The sequence below is a fragment of the Camelus ferus genome, chromosome 22 (genome assembly GCF_009834535.1).
Source record: "Camelus ferus isolate YT-003-E chromosome 22, BCGSAC_Cfer_1.0, whole genome shotgun sequence".
Classification (NCBI taxonomy): Eukaryota; Metazoa; Chordata; class Mammalia; order Artiodactyla; family Camelidae; genus Camelus; species Camelus ferus.
This window is the reverse complement of record NC_045717.1, coordinates 26,769,464-26,789,089: the sequence shown is the minus strand read 5'-3', so window position 1 is coordinate 26,789,089 and position 19,626 is coordinate 26,769,464. Positions and strand designations below refer to the sequence as shown.

The following is a 19,626-nucleotide window of genomic DNA, read 5'->3' as shown; positions in this document are numbered from 1 at the left end:
ATGAACCCGGCTTTGCCCCTGCCCAGCCATGCGCCCTGACTTCCCTGAGACTCAGTACCCCGACTTGAGAAACGGGGAAATGAAGGGAGGGCAGCCACAGGCCTCACCGCGGTCATCGGCTGGAAGCCCGACGGTGTCCACGATGACCACGTCGTCATCCATCAGGGACTCGGGGGAGGAGTGGAAGTCGCTGTCCAGGCCGCCGTCCGACTCCGTGCTGCTGTCATCACTGATCCGGATCACGCCTGCCACCTCGCATGCCAGCCTGGGTGCCTTGGCTCCACGGCCCCGCGGCCGCCCTGCAGGGAAGCAGGCAGGGGTCACTGTGGTCCAGCCCTGCGCCTCTGTCCAGCGGACCTGGCCTGGAGGGACTCCCAGCAGTCTGGGGACAGGCCTGTGTGTGGGGGATGGTAAGGGCTCAGGGCCCAAGCCCCTAGCTCCATCCAGCTTTGGCAGGTCTGGGTCCTGCTGTTGGCTAGGGCGCAGGGTAAAGGGGCAGTTTTAACATCCCCGACAGACTTCCTGACACACTGGTGTGTCCTCGGGCCGCACCTAGGGAAGGCACATGCCCAAACTCATGAGGCGGCCCTGGGCGGGTCAGCCCGAGGACGTGCTCAGGTCCTGAGGGGATGGTGGTCCAGGGGCCTAGGAATTTGGCTGCTGACCGGGAGCCCGGAAGGCCAGTCCTGGGAAGTGGAAGGAGCCAGATTGGTCCCCCAGGCCTGGCTGTGTGCCCTCAGGTGAGTTGCTTGGCCTCTCTGAGCCTCACTTCCCACCCTGAGCTGCTGCTGGGCATTTGCCTAGAAGGACAGCAGGCACTGCATGCCAGCAGGTGCTGTGAAGTCACTTCCCCATCCAGGATGCTTTTTAAAGGCTCCGTCCTGGTCCACTGGACTAGTGCGGTTTCAGCCTTGCACCCAGGCCCTGGCCTTTTGGAGGTGAGGACAGATACTGCATGGGGTGCAGGGATGAGCTAGCCATACTCCCATCCTGCAGCGCTGGGTTTGTTTTATTTGCTGACTTGGCAGCTGCCTCGGAGGGTTGGGGTGGGGATCAGGGGTCAGGCCATGTGTCTGTGCAGCCAGCAGCAGAGGGGGCGGCGGGAATGACCCCCACCCAGCGCTCAGAAGGGAGGGAGGCTGGAGGGAGGTGGTGGGCAGTGCTTACGTCTTCTCTTACTGCCTGCTCCTCTCTCCCGCTTTCTCTTGGTTGAGGGAAAGTGCTTCTGAATTAGTGACAGGAAGACGCCCCTGAAAGTGAGAAGCAAGGTTTACTTTCTCCAGAAGAACAGGCCAAGCTGTCAGGCCAGGAGACCTGCAGGGGATGGGTCCCACGTGTGGGTTTGCTCTGTGGGGGGCTGCCTGGTGCCAGGGGACCCTGCGGGTGGGTCTGGGCGCAGGGACTCGCATCAGGGGCTCAGAGAAGGTGGGCAGGAGGGAAAGGAGCTGCAAGGACAGTGGGGCTGGGGCCCCTCTGCACTTGGTGGGCCCATGGCTACAGGGGGCACAGCTGTGCTGTGATGGGGGTACTCCTGTTGTCACAGGGCCCACAGCAGGGGTAAGGGGCAGCTCCCAGGAATGGGGAGTGAGGAGGGGCTGGGGGCTTCCCAGAGAAGAGACGTGATGCTGGGGTGTGGTGGACAGGATGAGGCAGAGCTGGGCAAGGGGCCTTGTGCTGGGACCTATGCTCAGGGTGGGCGCGGGTGGCCTCTCTGGCTCTGGGGTGAGGGGCCCGGGTCTTCAGGGACCACCTGGGCCAGTCTCTATAATCCAAGCAGTCCTTGAAATAGCACCATAACCACATGGGGGGTGGGCACCTGGGAGCCTCATTCTAAGGTCCTGGGACCCTCCGCAGCACCCTCCCCGTTCTGGGGTCTCCACAGTTCCCCCTTCAGGCCTTACAACTACAGCTGGGCCTAAGGTCTCTGAAGGTCGAGGGGCTGGCCGGCTCCCGCAGCTGGGGTCACATGCAGGGCCAGACCACAGGTTGGCCCCAGGGCAGGGACACCTACTCAGTCACACAGGGAGGGGTCCCCAGGGGCCCCAGGCACCACTCACTCAGCGGCGGAGACGAAGCCATCAAGTTGCCCCTCTTTCTCATCCAGCACCTCCCGAGTCCGCGCCTCACCCGTAGACTGCAGCCCGATGACCACGCACTGTGGGGTGCAGTGGGGGTGAGCGGCTGGGGCCCCCGCCCACCAGTCCAGGAGCGGGACCCCAGAGGGGCCCACAAGGAAGCCCCAGGCCGCTACACCCAGCCCAACAGCAGGAGCGCTGGGGTTGGCCTCAGTTTCTGCCTCCTTCCCCAGTGCCCCCTGCGTCCTGAGGGCTGCCAGACCCCCAAGCAAGCCCAGATCCCCACCTGGCCGCCAGGAGCCAGCCTCAGCTCCTGCATCCCTGCTCTTCTCACGTGGCCCCTGCCCTGTTCTTTCTGGAGACACGGGGAGCTAGGCAAGACCCTGTCTGCCACTTGCCGCAGGGAGCTTGGACTGAGCGGGACCAGAACCTTCTGGGCCTCAGCACGGCTGTTCCCAACCCTGCCCTCATGGGTCCAGCCGTCACGCGCAGCCTCCTTTGCGACTGTGGGACTGACACCGGGTGCCTGGTTCTGCCCAGTGGCCCTTCACACGGGGAGGCAGGGTCCCAACACAGCCCCGCCACCACCTCCATCAGCGCACCTTGTCCCGGGCCAGCTCCTCCCGGGCCAGCTCCACCAGCCGGCACACCTTGGCGGCAACACACAGGTACTTGAAGAATCGCTGGTGGGCTGACCAGAACTGACCCCACAGGGACTTGCGAGACTCCAAGCCGATCCAGTCGGCTGCCTGCTGGAACACGCCCAGGGCCTCGGCCCACTGCAATGACACGGTGGGCTGAGCACACAACTGCCAGCCCCGCCCGGGACCTGGGCTGCCTGCCCACCAGCCACATTCCACGAAAGTGTGGGGCCAGGGGTGGGGGGTCACCACTAGAGCAACACAGAGGCACTGATGATACCTCAACCATCAGAAACATTCAGAAACCAAGAAGCATGGCACTGGCATGGCCGGGTGAAAACGACACGCAGCACAAGTGGGAAGTGAACCATGCCTGCAGGTGGAGGGGCACCTGCGGTGAGCGCCTTCTGCCAGCAGCCACTGGGCTCTGGACACTTTAGATCAGGGGTCTCCCTAGGGTGGTCCTGTCCCCAGGGGACACTGGACCATGTCTGGTGCATCTATGGCTGTCACACTGCGGGGCTCCTGCCATCAAGTGGGTCGGAAGCAGGGATGGCCCCAGGGACAGACTGAAAAAGGCCACCAGCTCTGGGTCATGCCCTGGGAGCAACATGCTCTTGAAACCGTGGGGAGGTGAGGCAGGGGCCAGTTCTACAGTCCGTGTGGAATTCTCGACAAGAACAGAATCTAGACGCTGAGCTCCTGCCAAAGACCGAGGCGGGCAGGCCAGCTGCTCCCCGTCCGATAATTTGACAAATCCCTGTGGCATCTTTATGGACTGATGCTGAAGGCGACAGGGGGGTAAATGCCAAGGGGAGATGCAGGCGCCCACTTGGTCAGAGACTCACCAGCAGAGCCGCCCGGTTGTAGATGCGCTCAAAGGCCGGGGCGAGCGGGATCTCCTCGATGCGGAAGGTGACGCCAGAGAAGCTGAGCTGGCGTGCGATGTACATGCCGCTGACCTTCATGTCCATGGCCACAATCTCCATGGCGCCCACACCCCTGCAGATGAACACAGGCTGCCTGGGCACTGGCCGGGGACCTGCTGGACTCCATACTGGGCCCCACCCAGGGATGGAGCGCCCCAGAGCTGAGCCCTAGGAGAGGGAGGAAGGGCCAGGTACGCTGGTGGGGCTGGAGACAGTGTGTGTGAAGACCCTGTGGCCGCCACCCGTGGGCCTTGGAAACGGACAAAAGGCGGTCTGCTTGGGCCAAGGAAGGGCCCTAGCCCCGAGCCTGAGAGAAGCACCAAGCAGAGAAAGGACGGGACTTGCATTTTAAGACCCCTCTGGTTGCCAGAGGGGCGGGGCGGTGGCACCTGACACTGTGCCTCCATGTGCAACAAGCAGGGCCCTCTGCTGCTCCTCTCCCGGCATAGGTGGGGTGGGGGTGGGGCACACCTCTTCTCGATGGCATGCAGAAACTCCTCGAAGGTCCGGAAGGGCGTCCCCTCGCCCCAGATGCCCAGGCGGCTCATGTAGATCATGTTCCTGGGCTCAGAGGCACCTGGGGGAGGGGGACATTCTGTCAGGGCCTCTAGCCCAGCAAGGCCGGGCGCCTGAGGCTCCTGTTGACAGAGGAGAGGCCCCTGATGGGGCTTGATGTCTATGTGAGGACAGGGGGCTGTATCCAGGTGCCTCCTAGGGCCTGGCAGGAGCCGGGGTACATACCAGGGGGCCAGGGCAGGCATCATCAATCGATGACCAATGGGGCCCTGGTAGCTCCCCGCCCTTCCCCCAAGCCTCCCCCACACCCTAACCTGTGGCGCTGGCGTAGACCACCCTGGCCAGGGGCAGCTTGTTCTGCAAGTCCAGCACGGCCTTGCCCATCTTGGTGGAGCTGGCGTTCTTGGCCTTGTGACACTCATCAAACACGATCTGGGGCAGGTGTGGGTTAAGGACTGTATTGGAAGGCAGGCCGCTCTACAGACCCAGCATGGGGCCCGAGGCGGTCCCTTCCTGGTCTGAGGAACTCTGGAAGGTACCTGGGGGGTATCTGGCCATGGGGTGGGTTACCTGGGTGTGTGAGGCCGCCAGGGCCAGTAGGAAACAGCCTCTTGGGCCCCACATGATGTTGACAAAAATTGGAAGACAGAAAGTTCTTAATGTTTTAAGGGGAAAAAAGAGCAAGTTACAGCAAGTAAGTCTGTCATGAAGCCATCTGAGAGGCAAGGTGAGAGCCCCCCCCACGCGCGCGCGCACACACGCAGAGGGAAGGCGGGGCTCTGAGGTGGGCTGGGGGCCAGTGGGCAGCCCTGCGCCTCAGGTTCATGCTGCTGCTTTTCTGGCTGGGGCTGCAGGGGTGTCACCTGGCACCCAGACGCACCGTGACTTTGCTGCTGCTTCTGGCTTGTGGGAGCTTTGAACAGACCAAGGACCCGCAGGGGACCCTCCTCATCTGAAGGAGTGAGGGGGAATTTTCGAGGCTGCAGTCACCCCACTTCTGGGACTGGCTAGAGGAGACAGTGAGAAGGATAACAGGGCGCCCTGGGTCATGTAATGCTCACTTGGGGCAGACAGGCTGGAAACCACTAGAATGTCTCCTTGACAGGGAAATGGCTGAGGGGCAACAGGGCAGCGTGACATGCGGGGACAGGATGGACATGAAATGGTATGCAGGGGACCCTGGGAGAACGATGCAGAGGAGGAGGGACGTGCCACAGGGGGCCTGCAGCACCCATCAGTGTGACCAGGCTGGCCGGGCTCCACTGTGGGAACAAGGGCGGATCCCAGAGGGATAGAGCCCGAAGGTCCCCTGTAGGCCCCTTGTCAGGTGCCCGGCTGCGGGAGCGGCTGTGGGGAGATGGGAGGGGGTGGTTGCTTGAAGGCTGTTACTGGTAAGATGTGTGAGACAAGAAAAGGGTAACACCAGAGAATTACCACTCTTGCTTGTACTTTCTGATACTTTGCTCCCCTACAGTTTGGTGGCAGGGAAAAGAGTGATCTCATGCGTAGGAGACGAGGAGGGGGAGGGAGGGGGAGGCCTGGGGCTTCCTCTGCAGTCGGAAAGGTCCTGGAATAGCAGAGCCCCTGGCCAAGCTCTGGTCTGGCTCGCCTGGCCTGGCCACCCCAGGGAGCAGGGATCAACTTGCGGGGGCGGGGCCAGGAGGAGGGAGGAAGTGCTCTGCACCCCAGAACTTCAGCCCCCCACCCTGCGGTGTCACAGCAACCACCACCCCGACCCTGCGGGTCGGTCGGTCGGGGTCCATCCAGCTGGAGCCAGGAGGCCCAGCCAGACCGCCAGGGGAGGGTAACAGCGGTCACTGAGGGTGAGCCTCCACCACCCACAGCTGGCTGCCGGGAATTCCTCCCGGACTCCGGCCCCCTTCCGCGCCAGGCCTGGATAAGACTCCTCGTCAAGGCCTCCCCGCCCCCCCCCACCCCTGAGCCCGCCCACTCCGGCAGGATACCACGCCATCGAAGGCCTCCCCGCACCACTCCAGGATCTGCCGGATGCGCGTGCGGTGCTGCCCGCCTGCCTGGCTCTCCCCGATCAGGGCGGAGTAGGTGGCGAAGAGGACGCCCTCTGAGGTAGTGTTGTCGCCGTACTTGATCTGGGGAGAGGGGCGAGCAATCGGCTCCGCGGGGGCTCCGACCTCCTGGGACCCCCGCCGGGCGAGGGGCTGTGGGCCTCCCACCCTGCTCAGCACGTGCACCGGGATGCCGCGGTAGGGGGCACGGGCTTGCTCCGCTAGGGGAGGGGGCACCCACCTTGCTCAGCGCGTGCACTGCAATGCCCGAGGCCGCGATGTCTCGCAGGTCGCGCTCCGCGTCGTACTTGAGATCGTTGGAGACGCTGAACCTGGGGGGGCGGGCCAGCAGGCGTTAGGAGCCCCCTCCCCACCTCGCAGCCCGGCCCCCCCGCTCAGGGGGGACACTCACCACAAGGCCTTCTTCCGGCCCCGCAGATAGTTCTCCAGAATGATGCCGGCCACCGTGCGGCCCTTGCCCACGCCAGCGCCATCGCCAATGAGGAAGCCCGCACGCTGCCCGCCGGGGAGCAGGACCTCGTGTTGCTGCGGGGGTGGGGGAGGAGAGGGGCGGTCAGCGCGCGGCAGGCTCGGGGTGGGGCACTGAGATGCCCCCAACGCCGGACGTGGACCAGGTGGGAGACCCCGGAATCACCTGGCAGGCGTATGTGATGGCCTCCAGCTGCAGGGCGGAAAGGGCCCCGCTGTCCGAGGTGGGCAGGGCGAGGGTGTAGGTGATGTCCGGCGGCGGGACGCTAGACAGTGTACTGGTTTCCACCACGCGGTCCGGGTGCTGCTTCCCGATCTTGGCTGGAGGAGCGGGCAGGTCAGGGGCGTGGCCGGGACAGGGTTGGGGGAGTGGTCAGGGTCTTAGGTCGGCCTGGGGCCGGCATGGGCGGGGCCCGCCCCGGGAGGGGGAGGGGCAGCGCAGGGCAAAGGGCGGAGCCTACCAGCGCTCTGCGGGAACGCGGTGGACCCACAAAACCCTCCTGCGTAGGAAGGCGCGGGAAGGCGGCCTGCCTCTCAGCTACAGCCTCCGCCTGTCTCCGGTTTTGTGGGAAGCAAGGATTACAACCCCGGTTACAGAACCACTGCAGTTCCCACACCTGTCTTTGCGGTTTAAGATACCCTGGAAGGGAACCTTCAGGGACCCCAGGAACCCGGCACCCCTGGCCGGACAACGCAGGTTCCCTGAGGCTGTGCTGTCCAGAAGTCGCCTGCTGGGGCTTTCCTCTCGCAGGACACTCACACTTGGACGGCACGTAGTCAGCGTAGGTCTCTGCATGGCCCAGCTCCTCTGCCTCATCCTCCTCGGCCTCGTCCTCCTCCTCAGGCTGACTCTGAGACTGCCGGCCAGGTGCTGTCACTTGGGGGATGGTCCTGTCCCCCGGCAGCACACCAGCCTCCCCACCAGGTGGTGGAGAGAGGGTCCCCCAGCCCCCAGTACAGCATGGTGCCTTCCTGGAACCTCAGTTTTCCCCTCTATAAAGTGGATAGACCATACTTCTCAGCCAGCCCAGGGCCCAGCACACAGCAGGTGTGTGAATGGGAGTGGCCCTCCCTCGTCCCCAGGAGGGGTGGGCAGCTGTCGGAAGGGGCCTGGCTCACCTGATAGCTGACAAGAAGTGGCGTGCTGGGGAGGGAGGACACAGGGTCCTCAAGGCCTGTAAAAGGCCCACTGGGCAGGAACAGCTGCAGGGGAGATGGAGGGAAGAGTGGCTGTGAGCCTGCAGGCCAGATGGGAGGAAGTGCCCCACAGGCCCTGGGCCCGGCCTCCAGGGCACCACCCCTGTCCTCCAGCCCCTCTGCTGGCCACTGGCCTCCTGCCTCCTGCCTGCCCACCTAGATCTGGTAGAGAAGTAAGTACCAGAAATACACAGGGTGTCAGCTACGTAAGCACTAGGAAGGCAGCGGACAACATGATAAATGTAATTAATACTGCTGTACATTATATGTGAAGGTTGTTAAGAGAGTAAATCCTACCACTTCTCATCACAAGGAAAAAATATGTTTTTCTACTTCTTTGATTTTGTATCTGTGAGATAATGGGCGTTCACTAACTTACTGTGCCAGTCATTTCTCAGTGCATGTAAGTCAGATCACTGCACCGTACACCTTAAACTTACACAATGCTGCACATCAACTGTATCTTAGTAAAACTGGAAGGAAGAAAGATACACGGCCAAAGGTCTTTAAAACGAAAGTAAAATGAAAGTGAGATACAGGGAGATCAGAAACCTATTCTCAATTCCCTCTCCCTTTTTCTTTTTTGAATTAACAAAAACAAACAAACAGCTGCGGGCCCAGGTTCCTGGAAGGCTGAGTCAGGTTCCTGAGGGCCGCCTGGCCGCAGGGGAGTGGCCACTGGGCTCAGCTGCCTTCCCGCCAGCCGCTGCGGCCACCGGGCCCCACGCTGCCCCGCGGGTGCTTGCACCTGGGGGCAGGGCTGGGCCTGGGTCGCCGTGGAGGCTGCTCTGGGCATGTCGCACCCTCCTGCCAGCCCCAGGCTGGGCCTCTCAGGACCGTCTGTTCCAATGTGTGGTCACAGACCCTTCCTGTGGGTCCCTGGGGCCCAGGGGCCCTGAACCCATTGGAGCAGCTGGGCATACAGCCACCAGCGTCCACGAGTGTGTGCTGGTCTCCGTGGGCTCGGCCCAGCCAGATGGAAGGAAGGCTCCCCATCTGGAGGCACTGGCGCTCCAGCCACATTTCCAACAACCGCCTCTCAAAGCCTCCCAAAGGCTAGGAACTGTGCTCCTGGTGGAGGGCCCTGGATGGAGGCGTCCCCTGGACACCCCTACTGCCCAGCCCTGGGAAGGTGCTAGAGTCTAGGCCTGATGCACCTGGACACCCTGCTCCTCCCTGACCTCTCCAGGCTGACCTCACCTCGTCCTGGGCCTCGCCACCTCCTGTGTCCCTCCTCCTCCCCGTCCATGTCCTGCACAAGGAGCTGCAGAGGCTACCTACCTCCAGCACAGAAAGCTGGCCAGGAGCTGCTCGCCATGGTGACAAATAGGTCCATGCCCCTACCATGCCCGCCAGGCCCATGCAGGAGCCCATCAGGCTTGTTCCTGCCACAGGACCTTTGCACAACGGCTATCCCCTCCATCTGGCCTGGCTGATGCCTCCTCCCCCAACTCAGCCCTGCCTGCCTGCTCTCTATTTCACGTCACTTTATGTTTCTCTAGCCCAGGGTCTCCCCCCAACCCCAGCACTGTGGACATTCAGGGTCAGATCACTCTCTGTGGGGGCCATCATGGGCACTGTGGGTGCTAAGCAGTCCCAGAGGGGCAGAATCACCAGAGTGAGAACCAGTACTGGAAATCACTTTCCACTGCAGCAGAACCCCCTGGTGAGCCCCCACCTCCCCAGAGCGAGGCCAGCACAGAGTGGTGTGTGGAGCACAGGGGTGGGGGTGGCAGGCAGCAGTGATGGGACCCAGGGCTGAAGTCCCCTCCAGCCTGTGGTGCCCAACGTTTTCTGGCCACGAAAACACAGGCACCCTCCAACAACGGCCTCATCCGTGTCTGAATGGCCTAAGACAGGGCCCTGGGATGGCTGCCGCCTTGAAGGCTGGGGGTGCACTGACCTTGTCATGCGTGGAGGGGCCAGTGCTCACATCCCAGATGGTAGGCACCTGGTTGAGGCTGTCAGCGGGCAGGAAGTCAGGTGTGTCTGCGATGTCCGAGAGGGAGTCCACGGACGAGGAGAAGATGGAGGCATTGGAGAGGTCATCGAGGTACGAGGTGTCCTGGAAGACAGGTCAGGTGAGAGGCAGCTGGGGCAGCCATGCGGACGGTGCCACAGGGGCCCGAGCCACACAAAGGAGAGCAGCACTGACACCTGCTACCTGGTGGATGGACCCTGAGAGCACAAGCTCAGGGAGAGCAGCAGACACAGAAGGACACACAGTGTGTGAGTCCATGGATGTGAAACGTCCAGAAGAGGCCAGTCCACAGAGATGGACAGTGGGTTTGTGGTTGTCAGGGGCTGGGGGAGGGGGTCAGGGAGGTGACTGCTCATGGGGATGGGCTTCTTTTGAGGGTGATGAGAATGTTCTAGAACTAAACAAAGGTGACGGTTTCACAACTCTATGAATATACTAAAAACACTAAGTTATGCATTTCAAGTGGGTTAACTGTACAACATGTGAATTGCATCAATAAAGCTGTCTTTGAAAAAAAAAAAAAGGAAAGAACCCAAGCAGAGGTGAGAGAATCAGACTCCACAGGCTACAAGCTGGACATCACTTAAGTGACAGTGGGAGAAGGTGCCAGACACCTGGTGCCTTCCCTGGCCCATCCGCATGGAGCTGGTGCCAGGACAGGGACGTTGGGGCCCAGAGGCCCCCACACCCGAGGGAGAAGTCTGCTCTGAAGGTCACACGGTTTGTAAACCTAAATCTAAAGGAAATCAGGTGCAGTGCCGGGAGGGGCTCCTGTGCTCCCTCCCTCCTTCCCACCCCGGTCACGGACAAGGAGCACCTGTGTGCCTGGCCTGTGCTAGACATGGGGACACGTGGAGCCAGCCCCCCGGGGCTCTGTGACCGGTGCAGAGTGAGCCCCCACCACACCCCACCGGGACGAGGTGCCCACAGCACCCGCCCCCTGGGGAGGCAGCAAGTGCTGTTCTGCTGCAGGGGCCCCAGCGCCGGAGGGAGGGAGCCCCCAGCCTGCCTGCTACGGGGGAGCCAGGCCACTGTGGCCGTGGAGGGCCTATCACGCTGACATCTGGCCCCAGCACATTCACGATCTGTCAGCGGGAGGTTTCCTGAGCAGGGCAGGAGCCGAGGAGGAGGGAGCGCAGCCCTCAGGGAGCCCCCAGTCCCAAGCACCGTTCTTACATCTCTGCCTCCCAGGGCTGCTGGAGGGTGGTGGCCGCCGGGCTGGGACAGACAGGGCGCACGCCCCACTAATCAGAGGGGGAAGGCGAGGAGGATGGGGGGCAGCGTCCCCACAGCCCCAGGTCCCTGAGAACAGGCCGCTGCTCTTGGCCAGCGCTGGGCCCTGCCCCCATGCCTCCTCAAGGGCTGTGTTTCTGGGGCTTCCCTCCTGCTGATCTGCACTGGATCAGACCCTGACTCCTGGGGGCGAGGGACCTCCAGGACTTGTCCAGCTTTGCCAGGACTCCGTGCTTGGATGCTGGTGTGGGCACAGCCCCACGACAGGCTGGCTTGAGCCCCCAGTGCCCAAAGGACAGCAGCCAAGGCATGAAAGGGTGGAGCAGGGGTTGGGACAGGTCCACCCAGTGGCCTCCCTGGGGACGGCTCGACATGGGAGCCTCAGCCTGTCCATCTACTGGACGGAGTTGCTCCTGGTGCAGGCAGGAGGTCAGGGGCCTTGCCAAGTCAGCTGGTATGAGGCTGGGGCCCTATCTGGACACCTCCCACTGCCCAGGTGCCCTGGCCCTGGTGGCAGGAAAGGCAAGGGCTCTGCCCGCCAGGTTCCCCCTCGCCCTGGCCCCACCCGCACCCACCAGCAGCAGGACTTGGGACACGGGAAGTCCGGATGAGGAGGTGGGGCCGTGGCTGCCTGACCCGGAGGCAGACAGTGTCCAGCAGGACCGGCTTGGGCTTGGGCGGCAGCCTGGGGAGGTTTATAAAAACCCCGAGCTCCAGGACAGAAGCAGGAGGGGAATGCCAAGCCCAGAAGCAGGAAGTGGTACTCCTGGGGCGCCCGGCACCCTCATGTGAGAGCCAGCGACTCAACAAGCCAGAGCATCCATCTTGGGGGAAACTGAGGCAGCGGTGGTTGGTCTGGCCCTGCTGAGCCTGAAGCCTGATCTCTGCTGCATCCAGGAGTCAGAAGTGGCCCATCCAAGTCTGGTGGACGATGCTGGGGGAGGCTGGGCTGCAGAAGCCGGCCGCCCAGTCCCCAAGAAGCGACAGTGGGCAGAGACCCCCAGAGACCCCGCAGGCTGGTTGGAGTAGGGTCTGAGCACAGGCAGGGGTAGCCACGTGTCTTTGCAAAAATCCCTCTGGGACCACAACTGAGTGTGGCCTCTCCGCCAGGTCAGAGTGACGATGGCCCCGGCCCATCAACCAATGACCCTGGTGCCTGGAGAGATGGCCCTGCTTCCCGAAGGCAGAGCAATCACTGACCAGCGGGCAGGGAGGCTGGGCGGGACCTCTGCCAGCCCAAATGAGGGCAGAGGCATCAGGTAAGGAGGGGCTCAGGGGACCCCCCCCATCTGTGAGGGCTGCGCATGGAGACCCTTTCCCAGGAGAACAGTGTGGAGAGGAGGGAACCTGCCATGGAGGAGCCAGAAGCAGGGACCCTAGTGCGACAGGCGAGTAGGACACGTCCCCTCTGAGGTTATCCCCAAACCCATCACCCCAGCATGATCACAAGGAAACTCCAGACAAACCCAGACGCCCGGGCACCCACATGAGGAGGGATAGAGAAACCACACAGCCCGGGGGGCCTGAATGTCACGGCACGGGGCAGAGAGGACACAGGGAAGCGTGGACTCGGGGTAACAGTGACGTAGCAACACTGGCTCACCAGCTGGGATGCGTCCGGCACTCAGGTGAGGTGTGACCCACGGGGACTGGTCGTGGAGCATGCGGGAACCCCCTGAACTATCTTCACTGCCTTTCTGTAAATCTAAAACTGTTCTAAACCATATAGTTTAAAGTGGGCACTCTCTTCCCGCTCTGTGGACACCACCTCCACCAGGTGCTCCAACAGGCAGTCGAGCAGCCGGCACTGTCTAGGGGCCCCTGGATCCTTGGGGCAAAGGAAGTGGGGCCTCACTCGGGTCACCAGGGGTTGGGGTCTTTCCCAGCTCCCCACCCCCCATGCAGGGAGGGTGACTGGATGGGAGTGAGAATGGACCCTCCCTGGTGGGCTGCACGCCTGTGTTGGGACCTAACAGCCAGCAGCCACCAGCAGACCTCCAAGATGACCCAAACCCAGAATCGCCCTCCTCGCTCCTCCCTGGCCAGGGCCGCGGCTCCCTGGCCTGTGTCCACTGCTCCTCCTGGCTCACCCCGGCATCTGTGTCCGCACCTGGAGCTCCTCCCAGACCCCAGGCTCCACCCTGCTCCTTCTACTGCAGCCCGGGGGGGGGGGGGCTCACTGATTACCCCGACAGTTCTGGGGGACCAGGGCAGGTGCCTGCTGTGACTACTGTCTCTCAGCGATCTGGGGACCCTGGACCAGTAAGGAGCTGCCCATGCAGTGACACCCCCACCTCACCTCCCTGTAGCCCAGCGGGATAGGGCAGGACAGGACAGCCCCCATGCTGGACCTGGCTCTGAGCCTGCTCCCTGGGGGTCTGCTCAGCACCCCTCCTAGCCGGGCAAGCTGACCCCAGAAATGCCCTTCAGAGGGACAGAGGGACAGGGACCGTTCCTACCTGTCCAATCAGAGCCCGCCTCAAACCATGCCCCACCCCGGCCCTCAGTGACGGCCAGCCGGCCCAGGACACCCGAGAGCCCACAAGACTCCTGCCAGGTGGGAAGGCTCCCAGCTCCCCCAGAGCAGCCCCTCCCGCCTACCCCACAGGGTCCTTCTGAGGCCACCCTCGCCGGCTGCCCCAGGAGCCGCGATTCCCCATATCCCACGTGGCTCTGCCCAGAAAACTCCCTTGGATTCACTCTCGCTGCCAAATCCCAGGACAGAGCAGGCTGGGGGGAGGGGGCCTCCTGGGAGCCTGGCATTCCAGGCAGTTCCCACGGTGGGGTGACCTGCCTGCCGCGGGGAGGGGCCAGGGTCCTGCCAGGGGGTTACCTTGTTGAGAGCTGCGAACTGCAGCCAGAAGCGCAGCTGGGACATGGTGGCCGGGTCCCTGGATGGTGGCGGGAGCGGCTCCCTCATGACCGCGGGCGCTCGCCCCGGCCCCAGCCCGGCTCTCAGCCCGGCTGCATTTGCATGTTGGTTTAGTCACTGCCGGCGCCTACTTCCCCTCAGGCCGGCTGACTTTCAGGAAATGATGCCTGCCTGGTAAGTCAGGACTATTACTGGCAGAGCATGGAGAATTACTGAACGGGGCGTAATCTAGCCACAGCCGGCTGTCAACAAGCCTGCCCGCTGGTCCTGCCGGTCGCACCCTGCTGCCCTGGGCGCCCTCGGCTGTGGCCCAACCCTCAGCAGGCACTGGGGTCCAGATAGAATGCCAGGGGGCTCAGCTGGGCAGCCCAGGCAGGCCCCTCCCGGGCATGTCCTCAGTTTCCCCAGACCCCTGGTGCACTGGGCACCATTCCACCCACACCCCTGCCCAGCAGGCCCCCACGCCACAGGGAGGAAGCTGAGGCCTGGCCGGCCCCTCTGGGCCCCCACGCCCTCCCAGGTCTGCCCTCAGCCCCTCAGCCTGGGCCCAGGCTTTCACCGCCACTCAGCTGCCCTGGAGCCTCCAGTGCCCCCGCCAGCTCACCCCAGGGCCTTTGCCCATGCTGAGGCCCCACCTGGAGGGCCTGTGGGGACTCGGACCCATCCTGCTCCTTCCCCTCCAGCCTTGGCAAGGGGTCCAGTGTCCCTGAAACCCAATCGCTCCTGCAACCTGCAGCCCAGCACTGAGGGCCAGATGCAGACGGGGCTCGCAGCAGGGGGCACACAGCCCTCAGATGAGGGTGCCCTGTCCTGGATTGTTTCTTCAGAGTACCTACTTCACAGGACAGTTCTGAGCCGACATTCAGCCGAGGAGGGTGCTGGCCCATGGGTCTCCCTGCACCTGCACGGCGCCCAGGGACGCTGGCTGTGGAGGGACCCCGCTGGCAGGGAGATCTTGGCTCAACACTGCAGACCTGACCCATTTCCAGCCCACAGTCAGTGTGGGGGCGGGAGGGCGGGGGCACATAGCCCTGAGGCCACCGCTGCAGGGGAGGGAACTTGCATAAGAGGCCATAAGAAAGGAGCCCTAACACGGCCAGACAGCAGGGAAATGCAAATCAAAACCAGTGGGGTCAAGCTCACAGCCACCCAGGTGGCTGGGCCCAGCAAGCCGGCAGTGACCAGTGTGGGAAGAAGCTGGAGACACTGGGACCCCAACACAGCTGGTGTGGGTGGCACACGGGGCGGGGTCCTTGGAGAACAGTCCTGCAGCCCCTCAGCAGCTGCAGTCACCGCACGAGCCCGCAAGTCCACTGCCGGGCGTCCACCAGCACACACAGAGGCACATGTCCACGTGGAACCCACACACGCACGTCCACAGCGCCCAAAAGGCGGACACAATCTGAATGCTCATCCACAGACACAGGTGTCCCTCCACACACCAGAGCATCACTCGGCCGTGAACAGGAGAGCAGCCCTGACACCCGCTCCCACGTGGACGGACCCTGAGAGCACGAGCTCAGGGAGAGAAGACGACACAGAAGGACACACAGTGTGTGAGTCCACGGATGTGAAACGTCCAGAACAGGCCAGTCCTCAGACACAGGGAGGGGGCTCCTGGCTGTCAGGGGCTGGGGGAGAGTCTGGGGATGGTGACTGCTGATGGGGACGGGGTTTCTTTTTGGGGTGATGGAAGTTCTGGAATTATGTAAAGGTGGTGGTTGCACAACTTTGTCAATATACTTCAGAAGAATAAATTTTAAGGTATGTGAATTTTGCCTCAATTTAAAAAAGCAGGGGGAGGGGATAGCTCAGTGGTAGAGGGCATGCGTAGCATACACAAGGTCCTGGGTTCAATCCCCAGGACTGCCTCTAAAAATAAGTGAATAAATAAATAAAGAAGCCTAATTCCCCTCCACCAAATAAAATAAATAAGTAAGTAAGAAGGGAAAAAAAAAAAGAATTACTAGGAAACTGAAGTGAAAAGAAGACCGAATACAAACACAAACTTTATTATTAGATGCGACCGGTCTGAAACTGGTCAGGTTGCCAGCAGTTTCTAAACTCGGACTCTGTCCCTGTAACTCATCAGCAGACAGTTTGGTCGTCCCTGTCTGGCTGGACACATCTGGGCCGTGGGGCTGCTCTGGGCTGAGTGTGGAGGGGCGGGCGCAGCCCAGCTGCTTGGGTCCCGGAGAGGCCCTGGGTCTGCTCTCAGGTGGGCACCCCCCTGCTTCCCCACCTGCCCCGGCTAGCTTTTCTGCATCTGGTGACCCACTCACTCAAGGGCATGGTGCCCGCTGATGGGGCCCAGGTTACAGGGGAGAGTGAGATGGGGGTGGGTGGTGCTCAGGCACATGGCCAGGAGGGAACTGAAGGTCCCCCTCGGGCACTGAGGGCTGGCTTATATCCTCCAGATGCCATGCTCACATCCTGACCCCTGTGCCCGTGAGGTCCGCCGCAGACATAGTTAACTCAGACTAGGCCACACTGGAGCAGGTGGGCCCCACGCGATGGCTGGTGCTGACAACAAGAGGGGATCTGGACACAGACAGAGAGGAACAGAGTGTGTGAAGACAGAGGTAGAGGCCGCAATGACGCGGCCGGGGGCCCGGGACGCCTGGGGCCCAGGGGCAGGGATGGGCTGGATAGGCCCTTCCCTGGAGCAGGGTGTCGGGTGTCCGGCCCCAGAACCACGAGGGAGGAGTCTGTGGTTTTAGGCCTGTCATGGTGCTCTGCGGGGGTGGCCCCAGGGCTTTCTGCAGGTCCCCTCTCTAGGCCCCTCCCTCACCTCTCTGTCCCCCAACTCCCACATGGAGACCTCCCTCAGACGCCCACGCTCCTGCCCCCACCGGGCCGTGGTCCCTGTGAACTGAGGGGCTTCCTAGGAAAAGCGGCCTCGGGCTCGCTGCCCGCCAGCGCTGGGGCGGCCAGGAGGTGCCCCGGGGCAGCGTGGGCTGGGCCCTCTGATATTGCTGAAATGCGCTCGCAGAGCAGTGGGCGCGCCCACCCCTCTCCGTGTGGGGAGCTGCTGAGAGTTTGCAAAGCACTTTGCTGAGCTGTGACCTCATCCTGCTTCCCAGAAGCCTGGGCTGGCAGACGGAAAGTGTCCTCAGCGGGTGGACGTGGGGTCCACCTGAGACGCCTGGAGGGACCCTCAGGGCAGACGCCTGCCCGGCTGACTGCATGGGGGGCGCTCGGCGCACAGACAAGGGCCCTCCTGGGGGCTGGCCAGGACGCTGGTGGCCTGGGGAGGAGGGGTCAGGGCAGCACTTGCTTCTGGAGGCTGCGGTGGGGGGGGGGCGGGGGTTGGGCACAAGGGGGCAGTGGAGGAGGTGGGGCGTGCAGCCAGGACACCAGAGAAACCAGGGTAGGGTGAAGCCAGAGGAGGACCAGTAGGGACAGCGAGAGCTGGAGGCACAAGGTCTTGGGGGTTGGGGTGTCTGGACGCTGAGCACCTCACCCCAACCCTGACCCCAACAAGCCCCCAGCATCCCTCACAGTGAGATTCAGCCACGCCTGCAACACACATCCACACCGCTCTGTCCCCACAAGTTTACACCGCAGTTCACAGCGGCCGAAAGGCAGAAACAACCCGAATGTCCATCGATAGATGAACATAAACACACATGGTCCCTCCACACACGGGAGCATCACTCAGTCATGAAAAAGAGAGCAGCCCTGACACCCACTCCCACGGGGCCGGACCCTGAGAGCACAGAGCTCAGTGAGAAGCAGACACAGAAGGACACACAGTTGTGTGACTCCATGGATGTGAGGCGTCCGGAACAGGCCAGTCCGCAGACACAGGGAGGGGGCTCCTGGCTGTCAGGGGCTGGGGGCGCAGGTGAGAGCTAATGGGGACTGACTGCTCTTCAGGGTGATACAACGTTCTTCAATTAGACAGAGGTGATGGTTGCACAACACCGTGAATGCACTGAAACTGCTGAATCATAGGATATGCAAATCACACTTCAATTAAAAATTACAAAGTGAAAGAAAAGCCACACGTCCACACCCCCCAGCACAGTAACCCTCGGGGAGGGAGGCCCAACCGGGCCTGTGGGCCTGTTTCGGGTGGGGAGCCTGAGTGGCTCTGTGCCACCCTAAAGGCAGAAAGGACAGGAGGACCGTGGACGGTGGAGAGACAAAGTGGACGCTGCCCTCCCAGGGGTCAAGGTCCACACATCAATGCCAAGACACACTGACACGGGGCCTGGCAGACACCATGCCCTGCCCGGGGGGGCTCCCATCAAGGACGCAGACCCCATCTCAGCACGGCCCCAGGCAAACCCCCAAGGGGAAAACCTATGAACAGCTGTGGGGCCTCCCTGCACCCACGGGAGCCCCCGAGTGCGGTCATCGTGGTGCAGCGGGGCTACTTCCTCACTGCTATGGACGACACTGTATGTGACGTGCAGGGCACCTGGATGAGGAAGGGCAATCGGGAATTCGCAGTATTGTCTTTGCCCCTTTTCTGTAAATATAAAATTTTAAAGTCCATTTTGTCATGAAAACCTTCAAACACAGAAAAGAGCAACAGAGCCGAACTTTTCAGATGAGCCCCCAGTGCGCCTGCCCTCCTGCACCGGAACCTGGGCACAGGTTCTGGGTGGGCTCAGGAGGTGCATGTTCTGACAGCCAGTTCCATCTGGCGAGGCAGAGCTGCCACTGAGCGGGGACTGGACTTGCCTCCTGCTGTCCCAGGAGCAGAGTCCCTCAGGCTGGAGACCCTGCCCAGGTGCCTGTGAATCAGGGACCCCATAAGGAGGCCTGCTCAACCCACACCGCCGGTCTTGGGCTTGGGCCAGCTGGGGCATGGACCCCAGGTACTGCTCCAGGCCCCAAAGGGAAATCAGAGAGAAGCCTTCTCCTTGTAGGCAACAGGAGTCATGTAAGTCATCTCCTTTCTCTTTTTGCTTTGGCTGCTAGGAAACTCAGGGTTCAAGTTTAGTTACCAGGAGGTACGTGAAGGCTGCTGGGTTGACGTTCACTCCCTGCTCCCAGCTCAGCTCTGAAGTCTCCACTCCAACTCCTGATGCATGGAGCAGGAGCGTGCCACAGGCCACATGAAGGCTTTGCACAGTGGGTGTTTTCTCTCCCTGCTGTGATAAACCACCCCAAAATTCATGGCTTAAAACAACACACGTTTATTACTTTATGGTTCCGGAGGTCAGAAGTCCAAAATGGGTTGACAGAGCTGGTCCCTCAGGAGGCTCCAGGGAGAATCGCTTCCTGCCTCTTCCAGCTTCTAGAGGCGCCGCATCCCTGGCTCGCGGCCCCTCCCTCCATCCTCACCGCCAGCAGCGCAGCGTCCCCTGTCTCTCTCTGACTCTGACCCTCCCGCCTCCCACTGATGAGGACCCTGTGATGACATGGGATCCCCCGGGAATCCAGGGTCACCCCCATCTCACAGGTCTTAACTTAATCCCACCTGCAGAATCTCCTCTGCCCTGTGAGGTGACAGGTCCGCAGGTCCCGGGACCAGAACAAGGATGTCTTCAGGGCTGTCCCTGTGCCGGCCACCATGCAATGTCACTTAATCTGAAACAGGAGCAGAGGGCATCTGTGGCCGATCTGCTGGGCTGGGCTGGGCTGGGCTGGAAGAGCCTCGGATGCCAGGCTGCTCTGGACTCCTTCCCGGCTTGGTCCCCGAGGGCAGGTAGATG

General features: G+C 62.3%; 1 protein-coding gene across 4 annotated transcripts in view; it reads right to left on the bottom strand.

The window, feature by feature from the left end:
- The window catches only part of SBNO2 (strawberry notch homolog 2), a 48,399-nt gene that overhangs the window by 5,478 nt on the left and 23,295 nt on the right, over positions 1–19,626 (bottom strand). For 3 of the 4 annotated variants that reach the window (XM_032466139.1, XM_032466137.1, XM_032466140.1), the window contains exons 5-18: positions 9,775–9,936; positions 7,794–7,877; positions 7,435–7,531; positions 6,841–6,995; positions 6,598–6,731; positions 6,427–6,517; positions 6,126–6,269; positions 4,476–4,593; positions 4,117–4,222; positions 3,565–3,718; positions 2,678–2,854; positions 2,058–2,155; positions 1,168–1,250; positions 108–299 (exon numbers count right to left, since the gene is read on the bottom strand). In XM_032466139.1, coding sequence (XP_032322030.1) covers positions 108–299; positions 1,168–1,250; positions 2,058–2,155; positions 2,678–2,854; positions 3,565–3,718; positions 4,117–4,222; positions 4,476–4,593; positions 6,126–6,269; positions 6,427–6,517; positions 6,598–6,731; positions 6,841–6,995; positions 7,435–7,531; positions 7,794–7,877; positions 9,775–9,936 — 1,795 coding nt within the window. Of the gene's footprint in view, positions 1–107; positions 300–1,167; positions 1,251–2,057; positions 2,156–2,677; positions 2,855–3,564; positions 3,719–4,116; positions 4,223–4,475; positions 4,594–6,125; positions 6,270–6,426; positions 6,518–6,597; positions 6,732–6,840; positions 6,996–7,434; positions 7,532–7,793; positions 7,878–9,774; positions 9,937–13,918; positions 14,108–19,626 lie in introns of those variants that run through there. The other variant, XM_032466141.1, reaches the window with a different exon arrangement.